Below are 18544 nucleotides of genomic sequence, written 5' to 3' on the forward strand. Positions count from 1 at the left end.
GAAAGTCTTTGGCAAAGACCTGAATTTTTTTTTGACAGAGCTCGAAGAATTTTGAAGAGAATAGAGGTAAATGTTGCACAATCCAGGTGTAGAAAGCTCTTAAGAGACTTACCCAGAACGAGTCAGCTGTAGTCGATGCCATAGGTGCTTTTACAAAGTATTGACTCAGGGGTGTCAACAACTTACGCAAAGGACATTTCTATATTTCATTTTCAATACATTTGCCAAAATAAATGTAAAATATTTTTTCCCTGTCATCATGAGGTATTATGTTTATGTGGAATAGGTCAAGGGATATGAATACTTTCTGAATGTACTGTAGGCTGCGACTAGCTGGAGAAGGAGCGCTCTGGGACGTTTGGTACACTGACCACTAGAAGGAGAGCACCTTGGCGGGGTGTAGCTGGTAGCCTGGGAGCCTGCAGGTAGCCGATTGGCAGGTCATTTAGTAGACCATATGGTACGGCTCTTGGTAGGCCTCCTGGTAGGATGCTTTATTGGCCACTTGGTAGGCCGGGGTGGCTGCTTGGTATGCTGCTACACTCCCTCCATTGTGTTACCATCCCAGGATTTGGCATCATGCAAAATAGCTTAAAGTCTAATTCGGCTGGGTGGGAGTTAACTCAATGGGTAGGTCTTCAAGAAAACAGGGAGATGGTAGTTAAACAGGCTTGGTCTTTATGGCTTCATTTATGGGTAAGTGTTCCATGCTGGTTTGGTTTGAAAGGGGCTAGTTATTGCAGGTGTGTATATTTAAAGAGGTAGTCCCGCCTCTTTCAGGTGGACGTGATTTGGTGTATTACATTGACTGAGGTGTGTGGCGACCAATAAGTAGCAGACTCCCCTCCAGGTAGGAGGAGTTTTGTACACTAAGGCTACGTTTATACAGGCAGCCCAATTATGATATTTTTTACATTAATTGGTCTCTTAACCAATCACCAATCAAATATTTAAACATCAGATCTTTTTCATTGCTGATCTGATTGGACAAAATACCAATTAGTGAGAGAAAAAAATCTGAATGGAGCTGCCTGTGTAAATGCACCCTGTACCTTTAACAAGTGTACATGGGCACATAAGGAGAATCTCAATTGCATAGTCCACGAGTCCTCTCTCCTCAAAACCCATTGGATGAGAAAGCAAAGGGTCCCTCCTCTCTGACCTCTTCTAATGGGTTTCGGGGAGGCGAAAACAGAGGTGTCACAGTCTGTCCTTTTGAATCAGTCTTTACCTGCCAAAGTCATGTTACGATATATCAGTTATCCTGTTAGAGCTTTCGTGCCGAATCCACTGCAGTGTTTCAGGTGCCACATTTATGGTCATGTCACACCAGTGTGTAGGAGGGAGATTCCAAGATGTGGGAAGTGTGCAGGAGGGCATGGGATAGAGGATTGTGTAGATTCTGTGGAAAAAGTTGTGTGTGCAACTGTAGGGGTGCCCATGTTGCTAGGGATCGGAAGTGTCCGGTGCGAGAGAGGCAGGTTGATGAGGCCAGAGTCAGAGTAGTGTAGAAGGTGTAATACGCTGTGGCTGTGAAGAAAGTAGAGGAGGATGGGTCAAGGGTGAGGGATCCTGGCAGGATCCCTGTGAGTAGTATATCTGTGCCAGCAAAGAGGGATAGACCAACGAGTGATATATACTTCAGTAACAAAAAATAGATGTTCTGGTGGCAACTGCAGAGAAGTATTTGGTTGTATGAGATTTGACTTCATAAGAGTTACAGTGTGTGTTGAGTGGTGGTGTCCCGTCCTCTCAGGCCATTGGCATGGTGTAGGAGCAGATAGGGTCAACATAGTGGAATGTGCTAGTGGGTTTTTAATGAGTGTAGGGTTATTTGAAGGGTGTTTTTTATTTTATTCAGTATTTTCTATCACAAATTATAATGGATTTATACTATAGTCCAGTTGGGGGCGGTAAGGCAACATATTGGATGCCAACTGCAGTTAAACCCCACCGAAGAGGAGGGGACGCGAGGAGTATGCAATTAAGATTCTTCCTTACACAGGCACACACTTACTCTGTCAATCAGGCTGGACATGGCTGGTGTTGGACCTCACTTGATACTCTGAAAAAGGATACCAAATGAATATATAAATAGGTGACAAAATACAGTCCAGTCTTTGGTAAAGCCAGTCAACTTACCAAAGCCCATATCAAACATGGCCTCACAAACACCAGTAACCAGCACAGTGTGTTAATCTAAACAGGAGGCCTGTCCAACTCTAGTTCAGCTGTAAGCAAGTGGGTCGGATCTGCTAGCTAAAACACCAGGGATACCACTCTCTTCCGGGTGGTGGCATTCTTTCTCACATGGTCAATCAGAAGAACATGGCCTTTCCTCAATTGTATACTCCTCACACCCTCCCTCTTCCTCAAAACCCATTGGAAGAGAAGATCAGAGGGGAGGGACCTCTGGATTTCTCATTCAATGGGTTTGAGGAGGTGTCAAGGAGAGCGGATACAAGGAGATTGCAATTGAGATTCTCCATGTGTGAGGAAAGAGACGCACCCAGAGTTGTGGCTGGCTCTGGATACCTTCTAAAAAGGTACCCTACAAACCACCCAAAAAGACAACTAAAAACCACATGATTTTATTAACAAAAATTAGACCATTGTTTTTTCACATGTATCTACTCAGTCTTAACCCTATTGTCTATGGAAGTTACATGTATACCGAGGAACAAAAATGCATCAAGGGTTAAATACAAAAAGGAATTGCCAATTATCGACAGCTGTTCGTGTCACATCTTGTGTGCAAATTACAGATATAATAGAGAATCTCACAGGTATTATCATGCCTAAGACTAGTCATTTTCAAGACAGAAGCCAATTCCAAATGGGAAGCTTTTGAAATAGAATGTTATGGCGTTTGAGAGTTCAGTTTCTCACTAGCATATAACCACTTCTACAATATCAGGTGTCAAAACGTAGTGAGTGGTGACAAATGTGGGACCAAGTGAATTTGTTTATTACAGTTCAGAACTGCTGTGTCAGCTGCAGCTAAGTTTAGAATGCACACTTATAGAACTGCCATTGACAAATTACAAACAGAAAAGGAGACTATAGACAAACAAAATAAACTGCCAAAGCCATTTTTTTAAATCAAAAATACTTGACATCCTCCTGTGAATGAACTCAAGCGTAGCCTCACACAAAAATTAACAAATACATTTTACATACACTCCACTTTCAAAAGCATAAAAAACACCTAAGTGACAGAGAGGCACTTTACTAAGAAGTGAATACAAGCTGCAAAGTTCACAAACACACATGGATTCACAGGAAGTAGTACACTTATAATAAAAAAAGGAGATCTGTCATTAACGCGGGTTGATAATATACACTCACATTTAGTCCAATAGGGCTATTGGGTTACTCAGGGCTAAGAGTTTAACTAGAACGACAGGGGGGTGGACGTAAGAATACAACAGACATCTCAAATCACAGGTGTTTTCTGTGGATTCAGGACTGCATAACAGCTCCACTGCTCCCTTCTATTGACCAGAAAGATTGATCATCTCACTTACGGTGAGGTTAAAACTATCTGGATGGTATATTTACAGTAGATTTCTTTCTCCATGCACAGTAGAGTGGAACTCTATCCAAAATCTCAACACTTCTTCAGACAAGCTGACAATCAGGAGCCATGTTTCTGAATCCCCAACCAATGCAGGATAGCATATCTTTCCCCTTGTATTCAGACCGCGCAGTAGGGTCGGTTCACACATTAACCCTTGAAATTCTGTGCATGTTTCAGCTGAAATGACCAGCTGTGCATCTACAGACTAGGCATGCTCATCTAAGAACAGTTGGTTGGTTGCTTTACAGGTGATGTGTTTTGTGCTTTAGTTGTCCCACCTACTCTTTTTGCGTTTTGGTGGATCTGGGACTGCAAAGCTGTCTTCCTCTCGGTCTCCTTTCCCCTCAGCTCTGTCCCCCCTTCCTTCACTCCCTGCTCTGTCTCCACTCTCCCTGTCACCTCTACAATTGTCTCGCTCTCTGTCCCTTCTACTTCCCTCTCCATTACGACTATCACCATGGCGCCCACTGCTGCCATGGCGATCCTTGTCCCCGTATCTGTCGCGGTCTGCGTGGCGGTCCCGCTCCCCGTAGCGGTCCCGCTCTCCCCCGCCACTGTGCCGCTCGCTCCTGTCTCTCCTGTCACGATAGTGGCCATCTCCATGGCGACTCCTGTCATCACCATGTCTGTCACGGGGCCCTTCCCTGGGTGAGGGTGGGGCGGCATTCCCCTGAGGAGCAGTGGCCTGGCTGTCTGACACAGAGCTCAGGGAGCCAGCGCTGGTAAAGCCTGCCATCTTGGTGCCCATGCCAAGGGCTGCTGGAGGGGCCATGGCCAAGGAGGGGGGCCCACGGGGCCGGTCTGGGCCCTCAGGAGCCCCGGTGGGGACGGAGCTCAGACTTCCAGCGCTGGTCCAGCCTGAAGAGCTACTGGACTTAGTGGTGAGTTTAGGAACCATGCCGGACGCCGCCACAAAGTGGTTCTTATACTGAGACTGAAAAATAGACAACGATTAAAGAGGGACTTCTAGACGTACAGAAATAATTAATGAGAAAAAGGGATAATTTTAAGCTAACAGAATAGATAGTGAGTGACAGTTTAATTACCTGGAAGGCTGACTTCATTGCTGACATGCGGTCTCCCATGGCTCCGGTAGGCTTGCTGTAGCCCTCATAGTTACCCATGGCAGCACCACCACTACGCTCCTGGAGAAACAACTAAATGTCAACAATTACCAAGAGTTACACTATTATGTCACTGATCTACCAACAAGATAACACACTACAAATAACACAACTTATGTTACAAATAGACATGGCCAACTCACAGAACTTTCAGCTCCCAATCCTGGCCTCTCTCTGTAGCCCAGACCACCTCCTCCAATGTTTAGCTTCTTCCCTTTGCCGCCCTTGAAGCGTGATTTCCTGAACCAGGGATTCTGAGAGGAATACATCAAAGGAGGTCAGTAAAGACATCATATAAAATTAACCTTTCCATAACCGTCCTCAATGCTCAGTCAGGGACATGTAGAATGGCTTACCTGCATTGCCAAGTCCATCAGCTCCTTAGAGACACTTTGATTGGCTCCCTCCAGGTTACGCACAAGGTCTCCTGCAAATGATGTGTCTTTACTGGTGAGAAGGGTGTAGGCAACACCCTTTTCTCCAGCACGACCAGTTCGGCCAATTCGGTGTGTGTGTGTGTCGATGTCCCGAGCCACGTCATAGTTCACTACTGTGCGTATTGAAGGGATATCCAGACCACGGGCTAGGGAGGAAATGACAAAGAAGGAGTGAATGATAGAATGACAAGTATGTAGGAGCACTGGAATTCAGGCAAAAACAATCAAATCATTGTCAGTGTCTGTGTAATCATACACAGATCTCTGATGATTGGAACGTTGTGCCACATTCATTCCCCACCCCCTCGTCTGCAGCCCACCCCCACCTCACCTGCCACGTCGGTGGCCACCAGCACGGGCAGACTCTTCTTCTTGAAGTCAGCGATGACCTTGTTCCTCTCACTCTGGTCCATGTCTCCGTGCAGCAGGCCCAGGCTGTGGCCCTCCTGGGTCAGGTTGGTGGCCAGCTCTTCACAGTTGGCCTTTTTGGTGACGAAGATAAGTACAGAGCCAGAGGAGGTAAACTCCACCAGGCGGCGGGTCAGCCAGCCCCACTTCTCCACCCCACTGGGCATGATCTCCACTACCTGGGTCACATCCTCATTGGCCTGGGGAGGAAGGATGGAGGATTGAAGAGCATTAGATGACTAAACTCCAGAAAATGTTCTGCCGCCAGCTGGTTGACTGTTCTGGCACTGTAGAACTTTAAATAAATTATAGAAGTGGCAATCAGAGGGTGATAGAAGAGCCACGGGTCTGACCTCCCCGATGTCTCCCTGCACCACGCGGATGGGGTCCACTAGGATATCTCTAGCCAGCCTCTCAATCTTCTTACGGAAGGTGGCGCTGAACAGAAGAGCTGTGAGGACAGGAGTCAAGTTAAGGTTCATAGGATGGGGAAGTCTTGTCTAAAGCCTCTAACAAGTGTACATGCACACACTTACTCTGTCGATCAGGTCGGACATGGCTGGCAATGGATCTCACTTGATACTCTGAAAAAAGTTTCCAAAAGTATATGATATAAATAGGTGTCAAACCATCTTCAGTGAACAATATTCTGGGCCTAGTGGTCATTGGGAACAAAAGAAAGGGAAAGCCAACTTACCAAAGCCCATATCAAACATTCTATCTGCCTCATCAAACACCAGGTATGTCACTCTCTGCAGAGAGGTGGCCTTCTTTTTCACATGGTCAATCAGACGACCCTGTGTGAAGAACAACATACACAACCCAATAAGTGAAATGACCTCAGGGGATTATTTTCCTCCAATACATAAAGACTAAACACAGTCTACCACAGTGATTGTCAACTAGAGCTCTTACCGGGGTGCACACAACTATCTCTGCCCCCTCCTGAAGAGCCTTGGCCTGCTCCCACATGCTGCCTCCTCCATATACCGCCACCGAGCGCAGGGAGTAGGCTTTCCCAAAACGCTTACACTCCGCGTGGATCTAGGAAGCACAACCATCATTTTCAGGGACCCAATCAACTTTTTGTCATGGAAATGTTTTGTTCCTGACCCATCTTTCCCTGGCTGTCTTACCTGCTGACAGAGCTCCCTGGTGGGGCACACGATGACTGCAATAGGCCCCTCTCCAGTCTCCAGTTCCTTCTGGTCCATGATGTGAACTAGCATGGGCCAGATGAAGGCTGCAGTCTTGCCACTACCAGTTTTCGCAATGCCAATCATGTCACGTCCACTCAGGGCAATGGGAACTCCCTACAGGACAGATGGGAAAGAAAATACAGGTGAGGCCTATTTGCTACTAAAGCAATATGAAAGTACCAACAAAAAAAATACGTGCTTAGGTACCTGGCACTGAATAGGTGTTGGCTGAGTGTACTCCGACTTGCGGATTATATGCATCAGCTGCTCGTCAAACCCAAAGTGGGCGAAGCTGGTGGAGAGTTTAGGAGGGGCGGCACCAGACACCTGCCAAAGTCAATGAAGCAAAATAAATAGACGAGGCTTTCGGTTAAAGAGACAATGGGATCATACAACAGTTGTCTGTAAGTGGTATGTTGGCTAGGATTGTGTGGTTGGGTTTAGATGTGGTTGTATGTGTGCGTGTCCTTCTCCGGACACTTACCCGCAGGTTGAGTTTGTGTCTCAGCTCAAACACCTCGGTGCCTGTCAGGCTGAGGAGCTCCTCATGCTCGTTGTAGAAGTTCCTCTCAAAAGGTGGGTAGTCAATCTATAAGGGGATGACATAAATGTATGACCTCAGACACTAAAATAAAATAAAAAATCCAATTGACAAGATAACATAACTTCCTGCCTCTTGGCTCAGATAGGTGCAGTATGCAGCTGTTACCTCAGAGTGGTCCATCGGGGGCAGGGGCATGATGATCTTCTTAGTGGTGGGGGCAATGGGATTCCCATCACTGTCGTAGTCTATGTTCTCATCCTCGTCCTCTGCGGTCAGCCCAGCTGTGGGATTCTCTGCCATGTAGCGGAAGTAGGCTTCCTGCACAGAGCACAGCCGCATGAGTCAACCAGGGTCAGCTTAAACGCCTAATGTAGCACACATTCATGCAGGCACTCTTACCATTCTCATAACCGGGGGACATACATTCAAATACAGTCAACAGCAAAATACTCTGATGATCACCCATATCAATGTCAGAGTCTAAGCCATTTTATGTTTTAACACTCAGTTTAAACCCGTCTTTGCGTTATTTGGGCTGAAATTGATCAGTGTCAGATTTTATAAACCCCCCTTCACAAAGTAGTAAGAACAGCAACAGTTAATAGTAAACATTCATTACAGTATGGCATATTTGAAAAGAGATGATAAACTATTAATCAACATGCTTAGTTTAGGCATGGGTATATTTAAAAAAAAATATATATATATAATTGACACCACAAGTATGCATGTACATATCCAAGAAGGATAGGGCGAAGGATTCAACCTGCAATTGGGTTTGTTAGCATAGTGTGAGAGAGCGATAGAGTAAAAGAGAGAAAAAAAGAGCAAGAGATGTGGTAGGTGGTGAGACTTGGCCATAGATGGGTCGGGAGGGGAGGTTGGGGTCTGGAGGCTCTCTGATCAGTAGTAAATTAGGAACGTTGGATGGATCACTTACTTGTTCATCTTCCTCTTCAATGTCATCACGTATACCCCTGTAAAAACAAGCGGAGAAAAAAAAACTTCCCTGCGACTCGTTTGTTCACCCATGATTCCCCACAACCTGTCTAATGTCACGCTTATCCCCTCCCTACAAAGTCGCCATGCAAGGCAGGCTTGATGAGTTACCTACAGTATGGACCAACTGGGGAAATTTAAGGTAATTGAATGGCAAGACAGATTATTTCAAATGAGACATATCTCTGCTCCACAGTGGTGAATGGTTGCAGTGGGAACTTTATATCTACAGTATCTTAATAACATGCTAGAGTTTTGGGATGAGAATAGATTAATAATTGAGACACTTGACTAATAACCATGGAAATATGTGCAAATCAATACACAGGTGAATGGGAAGAATGTACTACACCTGCCTGCCTGGTGGCCTTGAATAGGGCCTTTGCTAATAATATTTCTGCTTATATTATTGACAAGGTCATTTTCAGGGCCCTAAGCTTAAATGGTAGAAATTGAAGGGATCTTACTTTTCAACCTTCTTTTCCTTCTCTTTTTCCTCCAGTTTCTTCATGTCTTTAGCTGCTTGGTCCTAGAGCAGACAAGAGGGTGAACAATAAACCCTCTGCAATATTTCCCAAAAGCTCTGTGACAATAACCCCAGATTTTAAACAGACAAACTACGGAGAAAATGTGTATATTCCTACATGATCCAGGTCTAAGGGGAATCCATGACTCACCTCCACTTGGGCCATGAAAGCATCCAGAGGATCATCCTCGCTGTCTGAGCCCCCTCCAGACTGGAATTGTTGCCGTGTGGGGGAGTTCTCAGCTGGGATATATGGCAAATCTGTGCTGCTTGACTCCTCTTCATCATCTTCAAAATACCTGGAAATGGGTTAGGAAAGTTATCACCAGTCAAATGTCATTGAAATCAATGTAATACATCCTGCATAACTGGTTGATCATACAGCATACGAAGCACACCAAACCCAACCCTAAAGGAAAAATAAGTCTATACTCACGCATTCTCTTCATCAAAATTTGCTCTTTTTGTTCCTATCTTGTAGAATGCAGGGAGTTGCTGGTTCTTGCCATAACCTCCAGCTGTCCCTGCGCCTCCGAAGGACGTGTGGGATTTCTGAGGCACGCGCAGTTCTTCTTTCTTTCCTCCTCCTCCTCCACCACCACCACCAAGGGAAAATCCTCCAAACCCGAACCCTCGCTTACCACTTGGGCCACCCTTGCTCCAGTTCATAGCTGTCCTACAGAAGTAAGGGGAAAAGAAAGATAATCACATTTGGTATTTGACTGTTGTAGATTGCTGTTGCATTCCAGTCCATTCATCGCAGGCCTTGTGTGTCACCCACAAACGTCTGCTAAATGCTAATCATCTCGTAAATCACTGTCTGGGGGATGTCAAAGATTATCTGTGGCTTCTGGCAAATTAATATATAAAATCTCGCATTAATCTGTGTCTAGCTAATGTTTGGATCTCATTAATTGGCTAAATGAAACTAGCTAACGTTAGCATGCTACGCTTCTCTAGGGCCGCAGCAGCACGACGAAGAAGTGGGTGTGTGACAAATGATTTACTGAGCAAATATGGCTTGTCAAAGGATATTTGCAAAATCAGTTAAATATAGTGTACGTTAAACACTATAAACTAACCTCGTGGTTTCATGTACTGTTTATTTACCTGTTTTCACCACCAAGAAAGATCTGTTTACCACTGCCAAATCTCACAGCGCGACTCGAAAGTGTTTTGCGTCATTACCGTGTGTAGACGTAGATTACGCGCGACGGATTGCGTCTCACAACAACGAACCAATCAACGCAAACATGTTACATTAGTTACCGCCCCTTTTCGATAATAGTTGTTTGTTGAAAATGGTAGCTAACAAACTCGCTTCATCAGATATTAGCTAGCTATTTCTTCAAGTTAACATACAGGTAGGTTACTAGCTATCGTGGTTTATATAGCTACCAAGCCAATCTGTGTTGTTTAATGTAATGAAAAAGAGCCACGCTAACGTTAGTTTATTTATTTTTACATATCCATATGTTACTTTAGCTAGCTAACGTTAGGTAGTAGTCCTGCTAATAAAATGTTTTTGGGCCTATAAATTATACTATTTGTGAAATGGTTTTCACATTAACATTACAACTTAAATGATTCTATAGGCAGGTTATAGTTAGCTACATGTCTTGTTCATAGCGAAGTAACGTTAACGTGTTTCCTTTCCTCTGTTACTGTGTTAGTATTTATTTTGGAGGTATTTTTTCTGGATGGGGTTTCAGCGGTTCTAGCTGCCACAATCGACAGATCCATGTCTTTTCTGGTGAGTGAACTCTGTCAGCGCTCCCCTGCCTGATGACGTTAGAGCTCAGTCTAGAAAATATATCAAATAGTTGTGCTGAATCCTTACCAGTCAGTGTCACAGCAATGATCAGTTATTGGAGTGCAGATACCACCGGTCAATCATTTCTATCTGTTTCTTTCTTTCTCCCTCTCAATCCCAGCGTTGGGTCTCAGAGAAATTGAGTGTGGAGAACCTGAGGGATTTTGAGTTTTTTGGAGGTAAGGTCATAGGTTATGTTGAAAAAGGTTTCCCAAATCAACTGCTGCTTACAAACAAGACCTATCATCAGCTATGAAGTTGCCCGACCCTCATACAGAACCTGCTAGCTATATCCTATGTGCAGTTTTGCTTTCAAAACAAGATATTGCATTGCACAGTTTTTAAAAGGCAACACACTCTAACAAACAATTGGCATAATACAATTTAAACCTTCTGGAATTCAATCAGCATTGGTTCTTTGGCAATATGTGGCTGGATACCTCTGTCTCCGAGAGCTACTGCTTGCTTCAATGTTCTGCAGGTGTCAAATGTCTCACTGTATGTTACATGTGTGCCATGAAGAGAGTTTGTTCCAGTGTGATGTCTCCTTGTCTTTCAGACTTGATCAATGCAAAATATGCAGCCTCAGAATACTGCATGTCAGATTAATATTCTGTTCCGCCGTCGGTCATTGTAGTAGATACGAAGTTGACATGATACCTAGGTCAAATATTTATTAAGGAAATCATATTTTAAGGGTAACAAGTGTGGTGGCGATGAGGCATGTTCAAAGATATGTTTCTACAGTATGTGGGTCTTATTAGACTAACATAAACACTGTCAATTTATCAGTGGTTGAAGAATCGGTTTACATAGAGAGGAACTGAATTGCTGGGGAGGGGTGGCTTCACTATCAAGCTTTGCATTATCTTCATATTTCTGTGCGCTCAGCTCACATTGCATAATTGTTCTGTGTTCGTTCATACGCTTGATTTCAAGTTTGGTTTTGGCTGCTTCCGGTTCCCATGGTAATGCATAATCACTCAATCCCGCTAGACTGAATCCTCAGATTCCTCACTGATTTAACAGATGCATTGGAGGTATCTAATTAGCCTAAACTGAATCCTCCTTGTTATGGGAGCCAGCTAGCAGCATTGATACGACTCCTGCAACAAACACGACATGCTATACTTTACACTTACAGTGTACCTAATGGTTCCTGAGCTGCTCTAAACACAGATCCTTCTCTTGTGTGTGTTTGTGTTTGTCATTGATGTGGTTTCTCTACCACAGAGCAAGCTCAGGGAAGCTCTCACAGGAAAGTAAGTGCGGTACTCCAGTCACTGCTCTCGATCGTTCCATCTGCCTGTGTGTGAGGGTGGAGCCAACGTGAATGAATTCACAAGCCCTATGTGCTTTTGTGCATGGGCATCTGATTCACAGTGTTGTATGTGCTTTGTATTTTGAGGCCCATCCTACTTCACCCACCAGGGTTTCCTATTGGGGGAGTTGGGAGATTGGTGGAGTTCACAGTAATGATGTTCTCTTGATGAGACATGGTTGGGTTGGAGGAGAGAGCAACTGAGGTTGCTGAAGTCTGATGAAAAAAAGATGATCAGTATAAGTGGACAGATGGATCACCCCATTAATACTACGTGTTACCTGATGGCTCCATCGGTTGCTCCAGAGATCAAAACAGTCCTTTCTGATTCATAAAGTTGACCACAGTTTGTGTCTTTTAGAGTGGGCAATGATGGGTCATCCGTAATTACCTGGCTTAATTGACCTGCACTTGTCTTTTACGGCTGTCACGGAAAACGGCTGTTTGGTCTCAGCTGACCGATAATCTCCCTGTAAAGCCAGCTTTAATGGGCCCTTAGGAACCTCAGCGTGGTCTTAACATGGTGTTACTATTTGATTTATGGTTTCTGTTGTTCTTCACTGAAAGTCCTCACTAATTTTGACCAAGCCTGTTTCATGTTTGTGAAGTAGTTTAAGTGTGGACACTTTGTCTATTGCCTGTGTTCACTGTACTTCTCCCTTACTAGAAAGCAGAGGGCATGTAGGTAGGTGGGTGGCGGGAGGGTATGAGCAACTGGTCATTTGTTCATGTCTAATGTGTCACTGTTGTGGAAATCTCTGGATCCACCAATGGTTGTGAACTGGAGTTGAATGGAATGGATAGAGTTCCATGTGTTCCATTTTTTGGCAATGCATGGCAACCCCGTCTGAGTGATTTAAAGTGATGGGCATCTACCTCGCAATGCTGGCTGGAAATGAGTAGATAAATGGTTATTAAGTTGTTACTGCATTTAAAAAAATAATAATAATAACCTAATACAGTTGAAGTCGGAAGTTTACATACACCTTAGCCAAACGCATTTAAACTCAGTTTTACACAATTCCTGACATTTAATCCTAGTAAAAATTCCATGTCTTAGGTTAGTTAGGATCACCACTTTATTTTAAGAATGTGAAATGTCAGAATAATAGAGTGATTTATTTCATTTCTTATTTCTTTCATCACATTCCCAGTGGTTCAGAAGTTTACATGCATTCAGTTAGTATTTGGTAGCATTGCCTTTAAATTGTTTAGCTTGAGTCAAACGTTTTGGGTAGCCTTCCACAAGCTATCCACAATATGTTGGGTGAATTTTGGCCCATTCCTCCTGACAGCGCTGGTGCAACTGAGTCAGGTTTGTAGGCCTCTTTGCTCGCACACACTTTTTCAGTTCTGCCCACAAATGTTCTATAGGATTGAGGTCAGGGCTTTGTGATGGCCACTCCAATACCTTGACTTTGTTGTCCTTAAGCCATTTTGCCACAACTTTGGCAGTATGCTTGGGGTCATTGTCCATTTGGAAGACCCATTTGCAACCAAGCTTTAACTTCCTGACTGATGTCTTCAATATATCCACTTAATTTTACGTCCTCATGTTGCCATCTATTTTGTGAAGTGCACCAGTCCCTCCTGCAGCAAAGCACCCCCACAACATGCTCACAGTTGGGATGGTGTTCTTTGGCTTGCAAGCCTTTTTCCTCAACATAACGATGTTAATTATGGTCAAACGGTTCTATTTTTGTTTCATCAGACCAGAAGACATTTCTCCAAAAAGTATGATCTTTATCCCCATGTACCAAACCGTAGTCTGGCTTTTTTATGGCGGTTTTGGAGCACTGGCTTCTTCCTTGCTGAGCGGCCTTTCAGGTTATGTCGATATAGGACTCGTTTTATTGTGGATATAGATACTTTTGTACCTGTTTCCTCCAGCATCTTCACAAGGTCCTTTGCTGTTGTTCTGGGATTGATTTGCACTTCTTGCACCAAGTACATTCATCTCTAGGAGACAGAACGCGTCTCCTTCCTGAGCGGTATGACGGTTGCATGGTCCCTTGGTGTTTATACTTGCGTACTATTGTTTGTACAGATGAACATGGTACCTTCAGGCATTTGGAAATTGTTCGCAAGGATGAACCAGACTTGTGGAGGGCCACCATTTTCTTTTCTGAGGTCTTGGCTGATTTCTTTTAATTTTCACATGATGTCAAGCATAGAGACACTGAGTTTGAAGGTAGGCCTTGAAATACATCAACAGGTACACCTCCAATTGACTCAAATGATGTCAATTAGCCTATCAGAAGCTTCTAAAGCCATGAAATCATTTTCTGGAATTTTCCAAGCTGTTTAAAGGCACAGTCAACTTAGTGCATGTAAACTTCTGACCCACTGGAATTGTGATACAGTGAAATAATCTTGTCTGTAAACAATTGTTGGAAAAATGACTTGTGTCATGCACAAAGTAGATGTCCTAACCGACTTGCCAAAACGATAGTTTTGTTAACAAGAAATTAGTGGAGTGGTTGAAAAATAAGTTTTAATGACTGCAACCTAAGTGTATGTAAACTTCCGACTTCAATTGTAAGTTTAGGCCAACACCCCGTACCAGGGCTCTACAGTGGTACCATTTTGGTCGCATATGCATCAAAATATTTTACTATTACCTGGAATTTTAATTTGGGAGCACCAGTGCTTTTGTAATTGTCAATTGTTGTCATTAATACCTCAAATATTTTTCATTGTGCCCCTACATTTTAAGGTGCTCCTTGTAAAAACATTTTTTTTTGTAGCATAGAGCCCTGCATACATTTTTTTTGTAGCATAGAGCCCTGCATACATTTTTTTTGTAGCATAGAGCCCTGAATACATTTTTTTTGTAGCATAGAGCCCTGCATACATTTTTTTTGTAGCATAGAGCCCTGCATACATTTTTTTCCAGTCAAACATTTTGACAGTGAAAATAGTTTAATTTCTGAGCATCTTTTAAGACTGTTATTGGATCCCTATTTTCATCTTTTGAGATGATACTCGAGATGCTCACGTCTCCGCCCAACAATGGGAGTCATTGTTCCAAAGGCGGGAAGGCGGGAAACGAGCTTAAGTCCAAAATAAGCCCATAGAAACACATTGGGCTCATTTTGGACACATTTTGGCGAGAGTGCAACCTCTTGCTTCGCCTCTTCCTCTCTGAACACACTCATTATTATTTTCGGGTATCCACTCTGCATGTGTCTTACCATGAGCGTTAATATTTCAAGCACTATGGTGTGATGAGGTTTGGAGAAGGCATGATTCATAAATGATGTAGCTTCTTGCTTATAATTTGCCACCAACAGAATTCAAACCTGAAGTTAATGTTCTCCACTCAGGTTCCACAAGTACTGCTCGTACACACTTTGTTCTGTAGTCTGACTGTATATGATTTAGCATCAACCATCACGTCTGACCAAGCCTTTGCAGGCCACTCTCACAATGCCACAAGTAACGCCCAACACTAAGGGCCAATATATGCTATCATTTCCAATGCTAACTCCTTCCCTGCTGCCGCCTCTCTCCCCAGGCCCATGAAGACAGCCACGAGAGCCTGACCTCAGTCCCACGGCGGGGCAACATGGGAAGCTTCCTCCCCGACAGCAGCGCCTATGAGCTCCTGACCATCATAGGTCAGTCAGTCTCAGGCTTCCAACCCCAGTGACTTGGCTGCCAAGGCGCTTGTGTGTTTGTTGTTGAATACATTGTTTGTGCGCCTGTCTCTAGTCTAATTTGGTGTGTTTTGCTGTGCTAGGTCGAGGCCTGGAGGACTTGATGACCGTCAACCTTGCCAGATACAGACCCACAGGGGAACACGTAGCAATCCGTCGGATTGACCTGGAGTCCTGCACCAATGAAATGGTCAACTACCTGCAGGTCTGGACCTGTCACCATCAATCTATCATTCTACCATCCATCTGTCACATTTGCCTCTGCCAGGCATACAGACATCAGTCAAATCATCCTTGCCTTTATATCCCTCTTTCACTCCTCCCCTCTGAATACATTCATCCCTTGCTTTATGACATCACCTGTTATGTAATCCAACCTCCCATCTCTGCCTGTCTAATTTGTATCTATTACATAACTCAATGTAATCTCTCTCTCTGTCAATTTAAACCTAACCCAGTCTAATCTCTGTCTCTCAGGCTGAGCTCCATGTATCTAAGCTGTTCCACCACTCCAGCATCCTGCCCTACAGGAGCATCTTCATAGCAGAGAACGAGCTGTGGGTCATCTCTCCCTTCATGGCCTATGGTGAGGATTCACAGACAAAGCACTGACTGTAACACTACACCACTCTGGTCCTAGTCAAATGTAGTCAAAGGTTAAATGTAGACCGGAGGACTCTAGTTACCATTCCCACATTAAGGTAATTTGTCTCCACCTAACCCTACTATTCAGTCCTCTGCTCTCTCTCCGACTAATGTAGTGTCTAACATGTCCTAGGGTCAGCCAGAGACCTGATCAGCAGCCACTTCACTGATGGGATGAATGAGCTGGCCATCGCCTACATCCTACTGGGCATGCTCAAAGCCCTGGACTACATCCACCACATGGGCTATGTACACCGGTAAGTACAAAGTTCACACAGGCCCAGGACTTTTCATGCAGGATTGTGACATGGCGTCTAATTTTGTGTGTTTAGGAGCGTGAAGGCCAGCCACGTGTTGATCTCGGTAGACGGTCAGGTGTGTATGTCTGGTCTGAGGAGCATCATCAGTCTGATCCGTCACGGCCAGCGGGCCAGAGTGGTCCATGACTTCCCCCAGTACAGCATCAAGGTGCTTCCCTGGCTCAGCCCAGAGGTGTTGCAGCAGGTAACTCCATACCACACCTGGCTAACATACAATTCCTTGCTTTTCAACTATAATACCTTAATTTGTTTATCGGTCAACCCTGGTGTGTGTCAGAATCTGCAGGGATACGACTTCCGGTCAGACATCTACAGTCTTGGCATCACAGCCTGTGAGCTAGCCAATGGACATGTGCCCTTCAAAGACATGCCAGCCACACAGGTGACTAGTGGCCAGATCAACCCCTCACCCTATCTTTATTCTGAAAGATCTATATTCTGCTCCTCAATTGACTGGTATCTCTCTCCATTCCTCTTCGTGGTCCTCTTGTCTTTAGATGTTGCTGGAGAAGCTGAACGGGACAGTCCCCTGTCTGTTGGACACCACCACCATCCCCCCAGAGGAGCTGACCATGAAGCCCTCCCGCTCTGGAGCTGACTCTGGGATCTGTGAGGGCCCCAGCACCGGAGGGGCCCACCACTCTAACGGAGAGCCCTCCTCCTCGGGGAGCCACCCCTACAGTCGTACCTTCTCTCCCCACTTCCATGCTTTTGTGGAGCTGTGTCTACAGAGGGACCCAGAGAAGAGGTGAGCCACGCCAAGCTAGGCTGCTGGTCCTCACATTGATTGTCTTAAGAATTTTAGCTCATTTAATTGTTTACTTTCCCCCCCCTCAGACCCTCAGCCAGTGCTCTCATTGGTCATTCCTTCTTCAAACAGGTCAGTAGGTTCTAGTTCCTCCCCCCTCAACATCAATGTACAACATTTTAAGTCATATAAGGGCTTCATTCAGTCACACACTTTATTAGAATCCCAATGAGATTTATTTCCATTCTTCCCTAGATCAAGCGTCGGCCATCGGAGGCTCTGCCTGAGCTGTTCCGGCCCGTAACGCCCATCACAGGCTTTGAGAGTACCCAGCCTCAGGACGCTGCCTCTGGACTGGCCAGCCTGGAATCTGGCCTCAGCCACATGGATGTGGATGACTGGGACTTCTGACCACAGAGGAACAGGAAAGAGGTGTGTGTTGTAACCAAGAGGTTAACAGGAAATGCTCTGAGAAGACTTCGGACTGGATTTACGCTTTGTTCTTATTAAATGGTCCATGTAAATAATTCAAACTAAGCAGTTTGACTGGGTTTAAAAGCCAGCTACCATCTCACCTCCTTGCTATCACTCTAGTCTAAAAGATGCATGAGCAGACAGACCTTTGCACTGACTAACACACCAATTCCTCTCACGCACACATCTCTCCAAATTCGACTGAAGCTCCGGACCCGTCGAAGAACCGTATGGGGGAGTATGTCCAGTCAGCTCTTTCACTTGTCAATGGAGATGTTCCATTAAAGGTAGAGCAGGGAGACTCCTGAGCTGTACTTGACCCTATCTAGAGCCATCTGTTGACATTAAAGACCAGGAACTGACCGCATTACCAAGGGTTGATCCAATCAGCCATCTAGCCAGCACAACAGATGGAAGATTCCAGAAGATTGTCCAAGGCTATCACAAACCAGACAGTGTTTGCATTTCCTCAACTGTTCATAGATAACCATCAGTTTTACAGGAGGGAAGAAAAAATCTGTTTCTACCTGAAACCCTCAACTTGCTTTGCTATCTTCAGTTAACACTAGACTGTGCCAACTGAGGTCCATGTATTTGATTAACCTTCCTGTTATTGGCCATTTTTGTCCTGCAAAAAAGTGAATGTTACAATGGTGCTTGTTTCAGATAGTTTGTCTGGGTTTCAAGAAGGGAAAGTGTTGGGAGTGTCAACTATTTTACTTGATAATAAATACCTTTCACCTCGGG

At 44.6% G+C, this 18544-nt stretch overlaps 2 protein-coding genes across 7 annotated transcripts; one reads left to right on the plus strand and one right to left on the minus strand.

Annotated features, from left to right (window-relative positions):
- Nucleotides 1-2574: 2574 nt before the first annotated feature.
- On the minus strand, nt 2575-10014 carry LOC139421498 (ATP-dependent RNA helicase DDX42-like). 4 transcript variants are annotated; one of them, XM_071172453.1, is made up of 18 exons: nt 9928-10014; nt 9254-9493; nt 8969-9116; nt 8759-8820; nt 8233-8269; nt 7458-7610; nt 7233-7337; nt 6956-7075; nt 6686-6862; nt 6465-6593; nt 6247-6346; nt 6086-6133; nt 5903-6000; nt 5473-5749; nt 5061-5287; nt 4848-4958; nt 4627-4725; nt 2575-4514 (listed from the first exon to the last, which is right to left on the minus strand). In XM_071172453.1, exons 2-18 carry the CDS (start codon nt 9484-9486, stop codon nt 3846-3848), a joined length of 2793 nt encoding a protein of 930 aa, XP_071028554.1. In that variant the 5' UTR covers nt 9487-9493; nt 9928-10014; the 3' UTR covers nt 2575-3845. The 4 variants fall into 4 exon arrangements, with proteins under 4 accessions (XP_071028554.1, XP_071028556.1, XP_071028553.1 ...); XM_071172452.1 differs by having other exon boundaries at nt 2584-4514; nt 4627-4737; XM_071172455.1 differs by lacking the exons at nt 8233-8269; nt 9928-10014 and having other exon boundaries at nt 2576-4514; nt 9254-9391.
- On the plus strand, nt 9433-18544 carry LOC139421500 (STE20-related kinase adapter protein alpha-like). 3 transcript variants are annotated; one of them, XM_071172456.1, is made up of 13 exons: nt 10092-10181; nt 10491-10570; nt 10752-10809; nt 11864-11892; nt 15469-15571; nt 15694-15815; nt 16088-16196; nt 16389-16512; nt 16588-16759; nt 16853-16957; nt 17073-17323; nt 17413-17455; nt 17579-18544. In XM_071172456.1, the coding sequence occupies exons 2-13, from the start codon at nt 10559-10561 to the stop codon at nt 17732-17734; spliced, it is 1284 nt and encodes a 427-aa protein (XP_071028557.1). In that variant the 5' UTR covers nt 10092-10181; nt 10491-10558; the 3' UTR covers nt 17735-18544. The 3 variants fall into 3 exon arrangements, with proteins under 3 accessions (XP_071028560.1, XP_071028558.1, XP_071028557.1); XM_071172457.1 differs by lacking the exon at nt 11864-11892 and having other exon boundaries at nt 10076-10181; XM_071172459.1 differs by lacking the exons at nt 10092-10181; nt 10491-10570; nt 10752-10809; nt 11864-11892 and adding an exon at nt 9433-9501.

This window comes from Oncorhynchus clarkii, chromosome 12 (assembly GCF_045791955.1).
Source record: "Oncorhynchus clarkii lewisi isolate Uvic-CL-2024 chromosome 12, UVic_Ocla_1.0, whole genome shotgun sequence".
NCBI classification, from domain to species: domain Eukaryota; kingdom Metazoa; phylum Chordata; class Actinopteri; order Salmoniformes; family Salmonidae; genus Oncorhynchus; species Oncorhynchus clarkii.